At 46.0% G+C, this 19,922-nt stretch overlaps 1 protein-coding gene across 18 annotated transcripts in view; it reads left to right on the top strand.

The window, feature by feature from the left end:
- KIAA1217 (KIAA1217 ortholog) overlaps nucleotides 1-19,922 on the top strand; it is a 432,659-nt gene that overhangs the window by 404,654 nt on the left and 8,083 nt on the right. For 16 of the 18 annotated variants that reach the window (XM_049099758.1, XM_049099757.1, XM_025463930.3 and 13 more), the window contains 8 exons: nucleotides 487-662; nucleotides 5,273-5,403; nucleotides 5,951-6,098; nucleotides 8,484-8,931; nucleotides 11,401-11,584; nucleotides 15,062-15,225; nucleotides 15,947-16,111; nucleotides 19,210-19,329. In XM_049099758.1, coding sequence (XP_048955715.1) covers nucleotides 487-662; nucleotides 5,273-5,403; nucleotides 5,951-6,098; nucleotides 8,484-8,931; nucleotides 11,401-11,584; nucleotides 15,062-15,225; nucleotides 15,947-16,111; nucleotides 19,210-19,329 — 1,536 coding nt within the window. The remainder of the gene's footprint in view (nucleotides 1-486; nucleotides 663-5,272; nucleotides 5,404-5,950; nucleotides 6,099-8,483; nucleotides 8,932-11,400; nucleotides 11,585-15,061; nucleotides 15,226-15,946; nucleotides 16,112-19,209; nucleotides 19,330-19,922) is intronic. The other 2 variants (XM_025463935.3, XM_025463944.3) reach the window with 2 other exon arrangements.

Below are 19,922 nucleotides of genomic sequence, written 5' to 3'. Positions count from 1 at the left end.
TTTCCAAGGTCACTTGGGCTCAAGGAGGGAGGGGTGTTGGGGCCACTGGATTTTTCATTATCACACGTTCAAGTTTGTGTTTCAATTTGAGGCTTGCAAACGATTCCCAGGCGCATCTACCAAGCCATTAAAAAAAATAAAAATGTGCTTGGTTCCAAAGCTGATGCTTTCAGCTGCTCCCTGTAAAAACATGTCAATGAGAGTTTATGCCTGTTGTCCAAGATGCGCTGACCAGAGTAAGAAAAGGCTCCTATTTTTTTGCAGACACAGACACGAAAGTCTGGTTGTCAGTTGGCAGCTAAACCTCAGATGTTGGTTGCAGTAGCAATATTATATACAATCTTCACTTCCTTCCCTTCCTCACTGAAATAAATATTCAGCTGCAGGGCTGTTTACCCAGACCCGCTTCTGAAGACTGTCAGGCAGGCGGTTGCCGCGATGTCAGTAAGGCAGAGCCAATTGAGGCCGATTTCTTTTATTCGACAGCTGCAGAACCAGGAGCTGCTGAGGGCGATGATGAAGAAGGCTGAGCTGGAAATCAGTGGCAAAGTGATGGAAACCATGAAGAGGCTGGAGGACCCCGTACAGCGCCAGCGTGTCCTGGTAGAACAGGACCGGCAAAAATACCTACATGAAGAGGAGAGGATCGTCAAGAAGCTGTGGTGAGTGCCAGGCACCTGTTGCGTGTTTAGCCGTGTCACCCCAAAAAGGACCCTGTCCTCGCCAACGAGGAGGCCCTTCCTAATGGTGCTCTCTCCCACTCTCTTTATTGAGCACCTGCTGTGTGCAAGGTAGACTTCTGTGGTTCTGGGTGTCCGTGGACTCTAAGCACTCCTCCCACCAGACCCAGAAAGTTCAACCGTGCTCGCCTCTTTAAAAGCCAGAGCACCACACTCCTTCGTAGGGCTCAGCAACACATCAAATTAATGGAAGCAAGTGGCAAAACCCAATGATAAATGGGAAGGCTGCCTTTAATCTCAATAAATGAATACTAATAGCCAAAATAATGGTGTTAAAATTATCTTCCTATTATTCAGTTGTAGTTAAAAGCACAAAAGAAGAATTTAAATGTAAAGTATGTCTGATCCAGGAATGAAAGATGCCTCCTTGAATGTTATCAATCTTCTATGAGGTTCTTATTGAAAGCATCTATCAAGTTCCACTATTGAAATGAGCAGTTTTATTACTCCCAAGTCACTAGGGCAGGCACATCTTTTATGGTAATATGTGTTTTGTTATGCAATGAAGATTTATCATAGAATGAATTTCACCTTCTAGTATAAGGAATAGTGATTTTTCTAGGTTCTCCTACTATTGGTAAATCTCTTCTTAAATCTCCCAAATTGGGACTATAAAGATGCAACTTTCAAATTCTTCAGATGAGCAGAAAAGACCAAAAGTCTCCATGATGGAAAGTGTTATTTTCTATCACCTATTTGATACTTAAGCTTGTATCACCTCAGATGCCAACCCAGTGTGTCTATTTAAAAATAGAATATCCCTCTCAGTAGCAGTCCGGGATGGGAGGGGGAGGGAATCAGTTAAAGTTCTTTTTTCCTAAAAAATTGAGTTTGACCACTGTTCACCGACATCTCAATTGCTTCTAAAATTTTATGTAGTTACTGACTCTGTAGACATTTCATCACCCACTGTGAAGCAATAAGGCTGTTGTTTGTCTGAAATGTTTTTGTAGCAGCCAGTTGTCCAAAATCTAGGTATTAAGATTCTTCTTGAAAACTTCTTTAAAAATACGTAGGCTTTTAAGAATATTTTCTAAGTTTTCCAACTGAATGTTGAAAAAGTAAATTTTCTTCTTTTAAAAATTATGTTTCTTGATTAGCTGAGGTATGTTTTGCTTCTGGCTTAGAAAAGGCATCTTTAATGTCAATACTACCCTGAGTCTAGTAACCCAGCCCAAGAGTGAGACAGGAAGGGGAACAGGGAGCGTATCGTGGGAGGACTCTGTGGGTGGGCTGCACATGAATGAAACGTGCCCAGGGCACACGAGGAACTCCAATCTGGCAAAGCAGAACATATGAGTGTGCATATAGCACAAAATGGGTGACTCACGAGTGCCAGGTGAACCTACAAGAAGGAGAGATTCTTTTGGGCCCCAGGGATCAAGAAAACTTAACCGGAAATTAGTTATTTTTCATATGACCCCAGACCATGAGCAGTGCCATGTGTCGTAGGGTCTCACAGATGGTTTGTTAAATGGAACCAAGATGGCCTGGAGGACAGGCCATCAGTGGAGGCTCGTGGGGGTGGGGAGGCTCCCAGGCAGAGGAACCCTGTGAGGCAGGAAGGGGCAAGGTGTTGTGGGAGAATTGGGAGTCATCCACTTTGGTGGGAGAGTGGGGTACAAGGTTCTAGATCATGTCTCCTATCTGGGTAATGCCATTGCCACCTGCTTGGTGACTGCCCATATCTCAGACCACACTCACGCCCGGCAGGCCCGCTCGATGTCTGCGGGGTCTTTGTTGAACAGAAACCCGAATCCCTGGCTTTTCATGAAAGCTTTTGGGTCCAACTCCAGATTCAGAACTTCCCTGGGCGAAGCTTAAGAATGTGCACTTCACAAAGCTTCAGGGGAAATTCTGAAGTGTCTTCACATCTGACAGTTACTGCGGCCTGATGAGGAGGCCACTGAAGCTTTCTGCTTTAAGGACGTAGCAAAGTCGGAGCTGTATTTCAGAAAGGTCCCTCTGGTGATCACGTGCGGGATAACGGAGGAGGAAACGTCGCTGTCAGGGAAACCCTATTGGAAGTGCTCTGAACAGTCCGGTCAAAAGTCATTAAGGTCTGAATCAAGGAGTAGAAATAGGAATGAGAAGAGAAATCAAATGAAATGGACTGATTAGAGGGATCAGAGTAGGGAGAGAGAGTGAGTTACAAAAGACAGCCAGAAATTTCAACTCTGGAACATTAGGAAAGCAGTTCTTCTCCCCTGTCACTCCCCAGCCTTCTTACGAGCACACACGTGTGTGCGCGCACACACGCAGACACACACACACTGGAAAGTATGTTCCTTTGGGCATCGTGAGAGGGTTAAGTTACTGGTGAGCCATTCAGTTGGCAGAGAAATGAAATTTAAGTCTAGAACTGTGGAGAGAAATTCAATCAAGATCCTTTCTCTTTGGTGGGTTTCTACTTGGAATTAATAATTGAGCTTCTAATAATAGAGGAAATACTTTTCATCAGATTTGATGCTTCCTTTTAACTAAGGTAGAATGAAAAGAAACACACAAATAGAATGGATTTACATGTAAACCACAGCATCTGTGAACATCTGGCATTCCTTTGAGCAGAGTTCGCATCTCAAAGTCATATTGATTACGTAATATTGAAAATGTTTTCAGCATTCATTTTAGCTCCCCGATCTCTGTTACATTTTGAATGAACAAAAGCTATCTGACTGCTTTATAACAGATGTCATAAACATATGAACGGAAGTGACATTGTTGTATCCAATAATATCAATACACTTTCATGTATGTTCCTTGATTGACAAAGGAAAATCTGTGACATTTAAGGGTCTCCTGTGTGCAGAGTTATGAAATCCAAGAGGCATGCTATGTAGAAGAGATTAAAATAGAATTTTAGGCAGACTGCCTTTGGGTCAGATGATAGCTTCTAGGAGGATTCATTGCAGCCTGGCAGGCTTGTGGATTGTTAATGGAACCGTGATAACATTTGGGTCTTAGCTCTTCTCTCAAAACTCAGAAGGGCTGGACAGTGTGTCCCGTCTGCCACGAAAATATTTCAGTTTGGTGATGAAATGGAAAATAACTTTTCCCCACACAGGTGCCATATTTAGAACTCTTATAAGGAGTGGTACACGCTCTCTCCTCAGGGATGTGGTTGCTGTAGGAAGTTTCCTGTGGCGGGTTGGGGGGGCCTCATATAACACTGGGTACCTTTCCATAGTTTGCAAATGTGGACAGGGAGCAGGTGAGGCTTTCCCCTTTGGTGTTGAAGTTGCATCATTTCATCTGAAAGGATCATGGTTTTAGTCCATTTTCTATCATAGAATGAGAGACATCACCAAAAACCCCATCCCACTTCAGTATGGTGGATGAAGTTTGCCCCATGGTCCTTGTTAAACATACATAGATAGCATCCTGCCGAATCCCTCCCGCAGGGCCGAGCCACCCATCATTCTGCGCACCCACGTAGTGGGGAGGGTCCTGGCAGGCCATGGTTTTGTAGATCACTGGTGTCTTCTCTCACTCTTCCTGCTGCTTCAAGCCCTGCCTGCACCAGCAGGTGGAATGCTGTTCACCTGCTGCCACCTAGTGGTTCTTCATCTCTCAACATCCTTTTCCTCCGCCTTCTTTAAGAAAGATTTTCTGTTGTCAGATTCAGATTTACAGACAACTGAAGTGATACAAACGTGTGTTTAGGATGGGGCTATTAATGTGCCCAGGGGACGGGATGTTGTTAGTTGGTTGGTTTGGTTGGTTGGTCGGTTTACATCTTGAAGCGGAAGACCTTAATTTAGTTCTGTTGGAACTCCAGCAGTACCATAGGGGATGTGTTTGTGTGTGCACATGTGTGTGTGTTTCTCTCACTCCCTCTCTCTTAGAGACACATATCAGAAATCAGAACTGTGATCATTTTTCCTCTGCAGCTTAGAGCGGAAAGTCAGTCCTTATCAATGATATCATCAGTGTAAACCAGAGGTTCTCGATCAGGGGCAAATCTGTGCTCCTCCCCACCCCTCCCCGCCTCTTCCTTCCCCGGGGACATTGTACCAATGTCTGGACACATCCTTGTTTCTCACAGGCTGGGGGTGGGTGCCCTGAGCATCTAGTGTGTAGAGGGCAGGGGTGCTGCTGGACACCCTACGATGTACAGCACAGGAGCCTACAAGAAAGAATTAAACAGCCCCAAATATCAAGTTCCAAGTTGAGAGAGCTGCTATAAACCAGTGGGACCCCCTCTTTCTGCCCTGCGATAGTGTGCACACCCTGTCCCCTCTGTCACATCACACAGCGTGCACACCCTTCATTGGCATCAGGATCCCCCACTGAAAATAAGGGATGGGTCCTTTGTCAGCCAGCTGCCATCTTCCCTCTGGCCAACCTGGGCGTCCCCATGAGCATGTCCTGGGAAGATCTTCCTTGCACCCTCCTTACACCTCAGCAGAATATTTAAGGCAAACCAAGCTACTCTGGTGGGGAGGCTCGGACGACCCCTTTGCTCCTGCAGCTTTAGGAGGACCTTGGTGTTCACTCCCATCCTCTGGTCTCCCCCCACCCCCACCCCACAGTGAGCTGGAAGACTTTGTTGAAGATTTAAAGAAGGACTCTACATCGGCTGGCCGCGTGGTCACTCTAAAAGACGTGGAAGATGGGGCTTTCCTCCTGCGACAAGTGGGAGAAGCTGTGGCTTCCCTGAAAGGTGAGCCTCCTCCTGGAAGGGAGAAGTCAGAAGCAAGTCTTCGGGGGATGGGGTGTAAAAATCTGCCCAGTAGTGAAGGATTCGTTCATTCATGCACACAGAGGTATTCATGAAACACCTACGTTTGCCGGGCCCTGTTCTAGGCACTTGGGCTGTACCACTGAACAAAATAGGCAAATGTCCCTGTCTTCTTGGAGATTATATTTCAGCGGGTGCTGTAAGATTGAGGACTCGGTAATACGAGTGATAGTTTCTCTCTGCTGGGCTCTTCCAGTGTGGGCACTTGTGCCAAATTCATTTAAAATGATCCTAAGGGACAGTTGCTTTTATCCCAAGTATACAGACAGGAAATGAGGCGCAGAGGACCTCTGTCCTTGCCCAAGGTCACTTGGAACCCGGTGTCCGACCAGCATCTGCTTCCTGAAGATGTGTGCGGGGTGCTCCAGCCGATAAGCCCCACGCTCCTACCCCTAGTCCAGCATGCACGCCGGATAGGGGCTTGTTCCATTTTTTCTCCTACAACTCACCATCTGCTCTTGGCCTGCAGGAGAATTTCCAACCCTACAAAACAAGATGCGAGCCATCTTACGCATAGAAGTAGAGGCCGTGCGGTTTCTGAAGGAGGAGCCCCACCGGCTGGACAGTCTACTGCAGAGAGTGCGGAGCATGACCGACACCCTGACCATGTTGCGGAGGTAACCGGGCCTCTCCAGGGGTGGGGGAAGGTCATGAAGAGAGGCAGCAGCTCCCTCCCACCCCCAGAATTCTATTGCAACATGAATGAAGTCCCGATTCTTCAGCACAGGCTCGCTGCTGCGTTTGGCACATCCTACAGTGTAACATTAGCAAACACAGTAAACATTTAAAAAAATCATTTGGTTCTTTTCAGTAGCATTTTAAAGTTGAAGAATGGATCAAAATATTTTACTAGCCTCCTTCACTTCAGGAACACAGATGCCTTCTGTGCGTGGTGCTGCCTCAGAGAGAGGGAGGGCAGGAGGCAGGAGAGATTTACAACTGGAAGTTGCCTTCATGACGGTGACTAGTGATGGTGGAAGAGAGGGCACAGTAGCATGAGAGAGAATGGGTTGGACAGGTCCTTGGGGATTCTTGGAGATTGAAGGAATGGGGTGGGTAAAAGAAACAGATGGGATGCCTGCGTGGCTCAGTGGTTGAGCATCTGCCTTCGGCTTAGGCCGTGATCCCAGGGTCCCAGGATCGAGTCCCACCTCGTTCTCTCCAAGAGGAGCCTGCTTCTCCCTCTGTCTGTGTCTCTGCCTCTCTCTCTGTATCTCTCATGAATAAATAAATAAAATCTTGTTAAAAAAAAAACAAAACAGAAACAGAGTGAGTAGTACAAGAGAGTCCCCGAATACAATGTCTTTTTTCAAATAAAAAAGGAGAGAAAGTTTTAATAAGAAAAATAAGGGACTGATTAAGGATTATAGGTCAGGTTCGACATTGTCTGATATATAAATATCTTGATCATAGCAACAACCCCCAAGGAAAGCCTTAGAAGAGATTCTTATCTCCCGTCCTTGTCCTCACCATTATTTTTTTTAATTTTTTTTTTATTTATTTATGATAGTCACAGAGAGAGAGAGAGAGAGAGAGAGAGAGGCAGAGACATAGGCAGAGGGAGAAGCAGGCTCCATGCACCGGGAGCCTGATGTGGGATTCGATCCCGGGTCTCCAGGATCGCGCCCTGGGCCAAAGGCAGGCGCCAAACCGCTGCGCCACCCAGGGATCCCTGTCCTCACCATTATTATATGCTTTCTCTTTTTTTAAGATTTTATTTATTTATTTATTTATTTATTTATTTATTTATTTATGTATTTATTTATTTATTTAGAGCATAAGCAAGGGAAGCAAGAGAGGGAGGAAGCAGGCTCCCACTGAGCAGGGAGCCCAATGCAGGGCTTGATCCCAGGACCCTGGGATATGACCTGAGCCAAAGGCAGATACTCAACCACTGAGGCACCCAGGCGCCCCTCATTATTACATTCTATAGAAAAATATCTGAGGATCAAAAAGGTAAAGTTCCCAATACCGTCTAGCTAGACCTTGCAGAACCAATGAGATTCAAGCACAGGGCTGTCTGACCCCAAAGCCATGTCCTTGCCACTGCATCATGGGTGGAAATAGACAAAGAGCATCAGATGACCCCAAAAGGCAAAGGAGGATGAGGACTAGCCTAGCTGTTGGGTTTGAGGTCACTGTCGACCTGGCAGAATGGCTCGGTGGAGTCCAGGTAGAGAAGCCTGACCACACGAGGCTGAGCAACGTGAAGAGCAAGCAGGAGGAATTAAATACAGGTGACGCTTGAACAGCCCAGGTTTGAACTGCACGGGTCCACTTAGATCAAGATTTCTTTTGAGAAATACAGGACAGTACTGTCAATGTATTTTCTCTCCCTTGAGATTTTCTTACATTTTCTTTTCTCTAGCTTACTTTGTTGTAAGAATACAGTTATAACGTACAAAATGTATGTTAATCAACTGCTTGTGATATAGGTAAGGCTTCTGGTCAACAGTAGGCCATTAGTTGTTAAGTTTTGTAGGGAGACAGAAGTTACACATGGATTTTTGACTGTAGAGGGTCGGGACCCCGAACCCACACGGTGTTCAAGGGTCAGCTGTATGAACTGCCCTCCCCAGGGGCTTGGCGGTGAAAGGAGGAGAGCATGGAGGGCTTAGGAAGCTCTGGGGGTTGGAACTGAGCATCTCTGGGGGCTTCCAGCCAGGACCCGGTGCAGGAGTTGTTGTTAGAAGCATGTGTTCCCTGTGGAACTGGGCAGGACAGCATGGTGCCAGTGGGAAAGGAGAGACAGGCCATCTCATGAGGGAGAAACAGAGAAAGCAGCTACCAGAGACAGCCAGGAAGCACTTGGAGGACATTAGGAAGTTGCTATGGAAACCCTCAACCCTGGAGAGCTGCTACTCTCGATTTTACAATGTCTTAATTTTGCAATAACAACTTGCCTGGCTTTGGTACGACACAGCATTCAGGCTAATGCCATCAGAATAGAATGCAAGCTACCTATTTTAAGAGTTAATACTGCTGTGTATGGTTTCTCCCAGACATGTCACCGATGGGCTCTTGAAAGGGACAGATGCAGCCCAGGCTGCTCAGTATGTCGCTATGGAGAAGGCCACGGCCGCGGAAGTCCTGAAGAACCAGGAGGAGGCTCCCCATAGCCCAGGCCAGCACCCCCACGCTGCAGGGGTGCCCGGCGACATGAAGTCAGAAGTGGTGCCCTTGACCGTCCACCATGCACAGAGCTCCCCCGTGGTCATCCAGCCCTCCCAGCTGTCTGCCGCCCTGCTCAACCCCGCCCAGCACCTGCCTGCAGGGACTGGTCCTCACCTAGCCGGCCCTCCAGCCGCCACGCAGGAAGGGACCTCAGCCCTGCCATCGACCCAGGCTCCTCAGTCCCCGCAGACGCCCATGAATGGCTCCACCATGCAGAGCTTGTTCATCGAGGAAATCCACAGCGTGAGTGCCAAGAACAGAGCGGTGTCTATTGAGGTAGGGTCCCACTTCCATTTTTCACCCCATAAAGGAATAACACCTGGTCCCTTCCCTTGGAGAATTTCCAGCCTGGTTGTCAGATGTACTTCTTATATATATGTATGTATAAAAGGTAGATTTTTTTTTGTATATATATATATATATATATATATATATATATATATATATATCTCAAAGATAGATTTTAGCACTATAAATAGGTTTCAACATCCAGATTAAGAGAAAGGTCACTGGATTTCAAGAACGATGAAACACCCCAACCTGGCGGAAGGGGAGGCCCTGGTGTGCCTTGGAGTGTTTACCAGCTGACTCTCTGGGGGGAAACGCCCTGATTTGTAGAATTTGTCAATTTTGAGTTACAACAGGGTATCAGTGAGCATGTAATTGGGGAGAAATGAGTCAGCTCTCCTGAGCCAGTGCATGCGGGCTCACACTTAACCACTGGTGGGTGCAGGCCTACGGAGGGCTTGCCACTGGGCTCGAAAAATCAGTAGAATCTGGGTAAGCAGAGCAGGGTGTTGAGGGCATGCTGCGGCAGAGGAATGTTGGAGCAAAGGGAGCCACAAGGAAACCTGTTTAAGGGGAACAAGACAGAAGAGATGAGGCCGGCAAAACAGGCTGGAACCAGATTTGGGGGAGCTTGTAAACCAGTCTGAGATATATCTCAGGGTCATGGTCTGGGCATCCCCAAAATGCTGCATCTTGGGCCAGCGACTAAAAAATAGCATCTTCAGAAAATTACTCTGAAACAAGATACATAATTGATTAAGATGATGGGTCTGGAATTAAGGGTGCTGGATAGGAAGTCATTAGCATGATCTTAGGGAGGCAGAGGCAGTCAAAATGCAAAGAGAAGATGAGGCCGTAAAGTCACAGAACAGATAACATGCCACATTTTTACAGATTCTTTTTATCAAGAGATCATTGCTTCTTCCTTTCTCTTGCCCTGTGCATCCTCCACCCATGACCCCAGACCCTGGTCCTCACCATCCTGCCTCTCTCTCTCGCATCAGCAGTAGATAATTCAGATCTCGAGAAAAAAACAAACCTCTTCAAACTGCCAAGGCCACAGTCACGGCAACTGGGCCTCCGAACACTAGGTAGCTCCTGTCTGCCCCAAAGTCAGTAGCTGTGCCCCTAATCCAAGCCAACCACTTACAAAAAGTGAGTCATGGGAGGGGCAGTGTGTGATCACCTGATGGTGATTCCATCCTTTCATGCCCAGCGGGGACAGGGGTGCAACCCGAAAATACATTTCCTCCTGAGAACGTGTCCGTGTGGAAATGCTGTCAGTAGGAGGACTCCTTTATTCAACAAATATCTTTTGAGAACCTGCCAGGCGTAGTGATCATTGTTATGTGTGTGGTTTAAGTTTCCACTTATGAGTCATCTCTAAAAATGCCCCGATCAGCAGTAAGGAGGCCTGAGCCTTTCTGCCCACTCCTCTGCTGAAGAATGAGGTGAGCTTCCTTCGCAACAGGTGTCTGAGCCCCATCGTGCACCAAGTCCTACAGGCTCTGGGGCAGGCAGTGAACAGAGGCGACAAAGTCTGTGCTTTCAAGAAACCTATCTGCTTGTAGGGAGAGATCGAGAACCAGTGTATCCCAGATGATAATAAATGCTAGGAAGGAAAAATAAAGTGGAGAGGCGGGGAGGTTGGTAAGGATGGTGACGGTGGAGGTTCTCGTTTCCATAGCATGAATCTCAAGCAAATCTCTCATCTCACTGGGCTCCAGTGTCTCCTGTGTAAAATGTGTTGATAAAATGATCTCTGTCTTTTTCAATTCTTACCTTGTGGGATTTTAGTAATCTTGGCGCTAATTTCCCCTTTGCCCATCTGGAAGGTTTCCTGAACCATCCCAAAATCATAGAAAAATGTTCTCTTAAAAAATGTGCAGGTGTTTAGAAATGCATTTCATGCATTTCTCCCTGTTGTAGGACTTGATGGAACTTAGAGGTAATCTAAATAACCCCCACTGTATACGTAAGAATATTCGACCCAGAGGCCCTATAGCAATTCTTAGACAGGCATGGAATGGAGGTGTGGGTGTCTTTGTTCCTGGTGTTTTGGGTTTTGTTCCTGTCTGTTTGCACATCTCCTCTATGATGAAAACTTGGTTTAGAGAACAGAAACCTGGTTATGGGATGCATACTTTGGAAAGCATATCCCTGTGTCTTTTTTATTACCATTGGGAAAGTAGCAATAAATGCTCAATAATCATTTAATGAACGAATTTGGGTTTCTGAACTTGCTTCTGTGCGAATGAATGTCAGTCACTTGGGCTTAAGTGACAGAGAGCCCAGGAGCAGGTTTATCTGATTGCACAAATGTCTCTCAGCATGGACACCAGAGCATGATTTTATCAACAGTTTACCTGCGTTACACCTCCCCCTACACCAACATGAAATCTCTAATTAGCTTTCCCTGTGGTTTCTAAACTTTCTTCACTTGTGATTTTCCTTCAGAAAGCAGAAAGGAAATGGGAAGAGAAAAGGCAAAATCTGGACCACTATAACGGGAAAGAATTTGAGAAGCTGCTAGAAGAAGCTCAGGCCAATATCATGAAGTCAATTCCAAACCTGGAGATGCCACCAGCCTCCGGCCTGCAATCAAAGGGTGATGCTCCAGGAGACAAGCTAGAACTTTCAGGTGAGGTGCTCACCGAGCCGGGTGGCCTTGGCTGCCTTCGGGTCAGTGTTGGGCTGCCCACTTATGCATGAACTGGCCAACAGGCCCACTCTCTCACTTCTCAAGGATTTTATAAAATTATAAACTTGGAAGACCAAATCCTCAAGTATGACTGGATTCTCACTACCTCTTTTTAATCAAAACCATAGCAGGGAAACTGTGTTCTAGACTAGGATACTAGAATAGTGCCCAGTAAAGAAAAATATAGATTCCCGGCTCCCACATTTCCTATGAATTTATGACACTTCACAGCACCAGCTGGGAGAATAAGAGGGCTGCATTTAAAGTAAGAGCTTTTCATATGCTGCAGGAAGAAAATGTCAGCCTTTATGAGCTCCCAAGGGGATATTAGATCATAAGGCGAAATTACATTTTTTAAATCAAAATTATTAGATTGTATATTGAACCAACTAAACTATGGAAGTTAAGCATCAGTGTGTCACTAACAACATAAAATTACTGTCGGAAAACCCAGCCTACTAAATCTCCAACCAACGAGCCACATGCCTTATATACTCTGATTTCGAGTTGTGTACAGAGCCACGATTATACCTGCAGCCCAGTGTCTCAGGGCCACATTCCATGATGCCTCGTCCAGGAGCTAAAATTAATTTGAACAGGAATCGCCATCCTGATTGCATGTCCGGGAACATGAAAGTAGATACATTTTAGAACCACTGAAGCCCTGTCGGTTTTCCTTTCCCAAAGCTGCTCTAAAATTCCACCCACTGAAACTCTTTCCATCAGCCTGTGCTAAGTTTTTCACCCCCTTTTCCCACCTGCCAGCTGTGTAGGCCAGCTTAGGTACCCTGGAGGGGTCAGACAGCATGTGCCCGCAAAGGAAGGGGTCTGGGAGGGGTGATGGCTCTGCTCTCACCCAGACAGCTTTTCTCCCAAAGTTCCCATGAGGAACTTCTCCTGGGTAAGGACCTCGTTCCGTTTCTATCTGACCTAAATTGGCTTTCCCCATTATTAATTTTGTCAGGTAGTGCCTGCATGTTTTATAATCACAAATAAATGATTAAAAAATAGTTAAAATTAGAACTGTCCCTTCTCATGATTATACAGCAAAAATAATCACACTACATTCTGTTAACTTACCACATTTGGGCTTTTCATTCCTTCAGATTAAAAAAGTTTGCATGAAGTATTTTTAAAATATTAGTCCCCAAAGTATTTTTCACTCGTTAAAATGTTATCATTCTATCTTATTTTTTTAAGTACACTCTACACCCAACATGGGGCTTAAACTCATGGCCCTGAGATCAAGAGTCCATGCTCCACCACCTGAGCCAGCCAGACTACCTTGCTTTTTGTTTTTTTAACACATGGCCTGATTTCTTGTCAGAAAGAGTCCACTAATGTACAGGCTGCCAGAAATGCATAAGGGTACAGTCCGTTACCTGCAAATGTTGGTTTCTATCATTTTTACTTGTTTGTCGTGGATGTTATTGCTTTTATGTATTTGTGTGTACTAATGAGGTAAAATCCTATGCTGAGGGTTTTAAAAAAAACTTTTTGTATTTCCCTTTGTGTGATCTACTTAGATAATGGGGTGGACCGCTAGCTTCTAAACATCTATGGAAAAGTTAGGGATCGCAGCCTCATTCCATGTTAAAGAAAAATCATTCACAGAGCTATGTGTTCAAAAGAGCAGGGAAGACTTGATTCAGGACGGCACTGGGGGAGAGAAATTGAACTCAACTCTGAACGCAGCATATCAAGGGTAGGAAGATTCTTGCCAAGGGCTTGGATGTCCACGGTGGGGAATGAAGAACCAGATCAGATGTCAAGAATGGGAGGATTCTTACTAAACTGATTTAGCAGAATTCTTTGTGAAAACTGGGCTGAAGTGACCAAGGGCAAAGCCCAGTGGAGAAAAGGGCTCAGAGGAGCCTCACCAAAGCTGATCAGAAGGCATTCTTTGTCCTTATACAGGAGAGGAGACCTGGGCTCCCCCTAGGGTCCATCAGCCTGTGCCAGTCCCTTGAGGGACACCCAAAGCTGCTGAGGCCATCCCTGGCCAGGCTGCTGCTGGCTTAGGATCCAGCCAGGTGTCCCCGTGCTTTTCAGGCCTTGGAACCCAGTACCCTCACGCATGAGACTAGCATCACCCACTACACACAACTGTGGGCATTTCACCCTGATGATTTACCCACATCCTTACTACAATCTTATGGAAACCTCTCAAACAACTCTGACTACATGAATCAGAAGAGACGAATACATCCAGGGAGGGCAGGCCTCATTCCTAGGGAGAGCTGGGGCAAAGCCGGGTTGGGAGTTCCGACCCTGAATTTCTGGCTTCCCTGCTTTAGGGAACCCTTGGGTTGAGTGCTGGTAAAAGGCAGGGGTAAGGGGTATTAGTAATGGCGGGAATGGGGCTGACTGGTTTTTTAATTTTATTTTATTTAAATTCAGTTTGCCAACATATAGTATAACACCCAATGCTCATCTCCTCATGTGTGGGGCTGACTGTTTAAATTTTATTAAGTGCTTTTGCGGGGACATTTTTCTGGAGAAAGCTAAGCAGATATCTGCATTTTCTAACCTGTGGTGTCAATCCTAATTTATACCTGTGCGTTTCCGTGTTTACTGCCTCCTTTCATCAGCAAAGAACCCTTTCCAGCCCCATAGCTGTAGCCAAAACTACATTCTCTTCCTGATTTTGTTTTCTGTTTCATGTGCCTCCCATTTTCCTTCTGGCCCCTCAGTGACCGGATTCCATCCTGACATCCCCTGCATGAACACTTCCTGCTCACTCTGTCTTTCAGCCTTCAGAGATGGAGGCTTTTGAGGCCATGCAAGGTGTTCTAGATTTGTCTTTCGTTCTTTTTTTAAGATTTTATTTATTTATTTTGGGGATACAGAGATAGGGAGCAGGGGGAGAAGAAGAGGGAGAGGGACAAGCAGACTGCTTGCTGAGCATAGAGCCCAGCCTACAGCTCAATCCCATGATCCTGAGATCATGACCTGAGCTGAAACCAAGAGTTGCCGCTTAACTGACTGAGCCAACCTGGCACCCTTGGATTTGTCTTTGGGCCCCAATATTCCATCTCCCCAAGTAATATCCAGATTTTTTGTTTAGTAATGATACCTCATACTTGCATTGCATTTACAACAAGCCAGTGAGCACTGTTCCAAATGCTTCGTGTATTTTAAGTTATTTCATCCTCACAGCCCCCCAGTAGAGAAGATTACCATAATGGGCACATTTAACAGATGAGAAAACTGAGGCAGAGAGAAGTCAGAAGGTCCTTGTTCAGGACCTTTCTGAGATTTCAAGTGAGTCAGGCTTTTAGGGTCTATACCTTTAATCATCAAACTGTGGAGAGACTAGAAAATGTTAAAGTCAGATTACATCAAGTTTATAGAAATACACTGTTCTGGATGTTATCTTGCAAAGAGATTATTTTTAAATGACACACTGTTTTCCAGAAGACTCTCCAAATTCAGAACAAGACTTGGACAAGCTGGGGGGTAAGTCCCCACCTCCTCCTCCCCCGCCCCCTCGGCGGAGCTACCTGCCAGGATCAGGGCTCACCACCACGAGGTCCGGCGATGTGGTCTACACCAGCAGGAAGGAGAACATCACCGCTAAGGTCTGACGGGTTAAGCACTGGTAAACTGGTCTCTGGGTTCAAATGATACCCTTAGACAAGCTTCTCTCTATTCTCCTTTGGAACACAAAAAGTAGTAAGGCAGAGAAGGAGAGAATTGACTACGCTAAATCACAGGAAGGCCCCACAGATGGGAAAATCTCAGCCAGTGTTATTGGACTAGACTCAGCACCACGAGCTTTATCCTTACTTGACTTTTAGCTGCGACAATGTAAAATGCAAATCGTGAGCTACTTCCCCCAGCAAGGCGCCGTAAGATTGAAAATGGGCGTAGAAGCAGAAGCAAAAGCAAGGCCATCTTAAAAAGCTAAGTGAGATTCTCTCACAGAGTTGTGAGAGTCTGTACAGAAAGCTGTTCAATGAGCTTTAGCTTCCACTTAACTTGGCAAGTTTTGTTGTTTGTGCTAAATGTATGATACAATCGCCAAGGAGATGTAGTATGGGCAGGCCTTTCTCAAAGGCACCAAATGTTGAGTAGTTAGAATTTTATTAAAGGTCTTCAGTCCATTCATCAAAATGGCAGCTTGTACAAACAAAAACCCAAACTAAATGCAAGGGGATATTACAGTCTTTGAACTCGATTCAAAGAGATAGGAGACCAGTGTACCAGCCAGTAAGGGAACCTGTGTTCTTGTGATCTGGCCCTCTTTTTGCCAGCACCTTGAGGTGTTAAGCCAAAATCTGTGATTCGAATCTTCCACAGGCAAGCAGTGATGATGCTGGACCAAGCCCCCAGGCTAGAGCCACCAAATGTCCAACAGAGGAACCTGCTTCTGCCTGGACCCCATCCCCACCACCAGTCGCTACCTCCTCCTCAAAGGATGAGGAGGAAGAAGAGGAAGGGGACAAAATAATGGCAGAACTCCAGGTACGTGCATGAGATGACCGACTATGGCTCCCTGCCTTCCTATCTTGGACTTTCTGGCTGTGTCTCATGGATTCATTAGCTAGAGAGGGCTGGCAAGGAGCCTTTGGACATAGGCCCCGACAACTACATCTTCTGGCTTCCACTTTTCCAAGATGGCTCTGAACTAGGCTGTCAGGGTACTTCATGACATGTGTAAGGAATGATCATTTCCCCAAACAGCTCAGGACATTTATACAGAAAGTCAACTGCAAGTGTTCCTAGCTCTGCCTGAGAGGATTTACTCTCCTTGCTTTTAGTCTGAAGAGTTGACTTCCTTTCAAAAGTGGTAAAGACAGGGATCAGAAATACCAGCCATTGTCTTGTCTTCCTAAGGATTGATTAAGGCCCACTTCAGCTAGAGTCCCATCCTTTGGTTTTAGTACTTAGAATGGTTGCCCTTAGGTCTTCTGTCCTCCATACCAGGCTCCCATTCCGTGTCAGCATCATCTTTTCAAATATCCTGAAAAGCTGAAGGATTCTATATCTCATTGTCTTTGGCCTGGTCAAGAAATGATACTTTATTTTCAGTTTGGGATTTTTGTTTTTTAACCAATTGGCACAGTCCGTTCATAAGATTAAGGATGGCAAGCTTTGAGCCAAACTCAAAGCTTATCCCGCATTCGAGCCATGGCTGTGAATCTACCCTGTATGTACGTGCTATGAAATTTTCTAACCAAAGACATATGCACAATTCCCAAACCGAAGTCTGTTTGGAGAATATTCCATTTAGAGCCATACTTCTTGTAGAATTTTTTTTGCCCTTTGGATGGTCAGATGGTCCAACCAAACTACGTAGGACTCCAAAACCTGTTGCCTGGTCACCAGTGTACTAACAGTTTTGTGCAGGCCCCACGGATCTGCATTCTCCATGTGGAATGAGAGAACTTTCAAACCATGTCATTTCTACCACTACAGCTGTTCTACTTTGCTTTCCTGGGTAATAACTGCCAAAATTGGGCCATTTGGACTTACGGGGCTGCTGGTTTGATTTGTCACCATGGGTGAGCCCTTCTGAGCCTCACTAAAACTCCCAGACTGGCCTGGGACATCCCCTCCATCAATCAGCTTGCCGGCAGGTTTTTAGAATGGTTAGAGGATGTCATCCACAGATTTACAAGGTTAGTGACATGTTGATAGCATTGAGGTGTCTGTCACTCAGTGATCCAGTGAGGACCCTCTAGCTAATGATACTGGCATGACAAGGTTGCTTGTTGTTGGGGGATTGGTGCTTGTCTGAGGATGTGTAGGCAGGCTCGGGACCACTTGCTGTGGCATCTGCCCCAAGCATGGTGTGAATTGGCCATGGCCCAGTTTGGTTCACATGGGTGACAAAGCACTAGATGATTTTAAACCTGTACAAGTGAACCTTACTAGTGAACAGTCACTAGTAATCCAAGAAGCAGAGACTTTTAAGCTCATGAATAATCCTGCACTAACCCCCCAGACAGAAGTCATTGATTTGTTCCAGCCACTTAGAGCTCATTGCTTGAGAACATTTGTCAAGCCTAAATATCACTGATGCTTTCTTTGACTGGAAGTTTTCCAAGGCTGGAGTATTTGGCTCCTTGTTGTATTATTGGTGGTTAGAGAATACTGGTGAATGAAGTGCTCTCAGCCTAACTTAGCCAAAGCCAGGCAGCCCTCCTGCTGGGGTAGGGACCCAAGCTCCTGCCTCAGAAAGGCAGCCACGGGCTCTGGACTTAGATGCCCCTGAGGCAGGGCAAGGAGCAGGTGCAGCCCCGTAAATATACGTGTGGAACAGCTTTCATGCTCCAGGTTACCGGGCATCAGAAGAAGCCACCAGCTCCGAAGCCCAGGGTCTGACAGCCCCATGGAGATGGCAAGTGGCCTTAGTGGGAGCTCCAGGGCCAGCGAGGCCTGGGGGGTTTTGGGGACTGCAAGCGGGAGCCAGTGCTGCAGGAACTCAGGGAGCCGGCCGAGGATCAGGAGAGCAGGCCAGGGAAGGTCCCAAGCATCGGCTCTATTTATATTTTAGGATCAGTACTGAGATTGTCAACATGGCACGGGCATGGGTCATTCTTTCTGTCCACAGAGTTATTTCCGAAGTACCGTGTTTGACATTAAGAAAATAGGAGGCAATTATCTGGGATTTTTTTTTTTTCACTTAAATAACTGGTCTTTAATCCTGGCTGCATATTTGAGTTGTTTGAGGGGAGTTTAAAAAAAAAAGGCCTCCTAATGAATTCTGAATTAATTATTCTCTGGGTGACACCTGCATAACAAAATTAATTTTTAACTAGGTGACAGACAGGCAGTGGAGTTGAGAACCACTGATGTCAAGAAGCCTGGCTGCTGGGGTCTTCATCTTTCATGTCCCCATCTGCCCCAGAGACTCAGACTGTGCTGTCTGCCCTCTGAGTGGCCTCCATCACCCAGTGCTCACGTGAGCCGATGTGGGCTCCTCGAACCAAAATTGACAGTTTTCAGGGACAGGGCTAGAGGCTTGGGCTGCGCTGAGGCCATGCAGAATCCTCTGGATACAAAGAGCATCACTTTATTCTAAATGCACTTCCGAACACCCCCAAGCAGGGTGGTACCTGTTACTCCTGCAGATGGTAATTGATAAGGATTACTTTTGCTAGAAGATTTAAGGGTTGGCAATATCTTGTGCCCTTTTATCTATGACCTCAAGAAAGCTGGTTAAAAAAAAAAAAAAGCAAACAAGAAAATGTTGCTTCTTGTTTTAATTCATTTATATAGTCCACTTTTTTTTTTTAAAGATCAAAGCAAGAAGCCCTACTAAGTACAAATCAGATTCACCTTGTACTGAAAGGAAGGGTGTTCTTTTCAAGGCTTCTGTCCGTTAATCATGCCGGGGCACAGACGCTAAACAAGCTTTGCCCCTGGCTCAGCACTCAGCTTTGGTGACCCGAGGCCGAATGCAGAGCCCACTTTTTCCAGGCTCTGCCTCCCTGGCCCGGGTGCCCCTGCGTGCAGGGCTGGGCTGAGGTCTCCATGCCTCCAGACCACCTACCTACTCCCTCCATCCTCCTTGCTGCACGTGGATCCCCGTTAACCTCAGTATTTTAATCCCTTAGGCATTCCAGAAGTGTTCCTTTATGGATGTAAATTCAAACAGTCATGCCGAGCAGTCCCGGGCTGACAGTCACGTTAAAGACACTAGGCCGGGGGCCACAGTCCCACCCAAGGAGAAGAAGGTAACGTGGCGGTGACACATCTGCCACATGGTCCAACAGTCCTTCTTTCCTTGCTCTGACACTAACACTACTCCTGCTTTTGTCCTTCTGTGCCCTCTCTTTTCCTCTCTTGCCTTTTTTTTTTTAAACTAATGGAGATACCGCCTGAGGTTTAATCAGAGATTATTCAGTGACCTCTGGGTCCCTCTGCACACCACCAACAGTCTATGGCAGAATTTTAGGCATTATCTTCCCAAATTGTAGAGTATACACCTTGCCAGATTTTTCTAGAACTCTAGGAAAAAAAAATAGAAACAGCAATCGAGTATGTAGCACTTTTCCTAATTTTTAACACGTCTTCCAGATCCAACCCACCTCCATTAGAAGTAGCAGCAAGCATTAGATTCTAGGAAGAAAACACATGGTGTCGCTGAATGCCCGCCACCATCCACAGGTATATCCTCATTGAAACGTACACATATGTATTTGCGCACGTGTTCGAGAATGCCAGATAGAATTTTTGTTAAGTACTACAAATTCTCAAGCTATGCCTTGCGAGACAGTAAGTCCAGTATAGGTTTAGTGCTAATACACACAATGTGTCATCCTAATGG

This window comes from Canis lupus, chromosome 2 (assembly GCF_003254725.2).
Source record: "Canis lupus dingo isolate Sandy chromosome 2, ASM325472v2, whole genome shotgun sequence".
Lineage (NCBI taxonomy): Eukaryota > Metazoa > Chordata > Mammalia > Carnivora > Canidae > Canis > Canis lupus.
The sequence above is the reverse complement of the archived record's forward strand: the minus strand, read 5'-3'. Positions and strand labels throughout refer to the sequence as shown.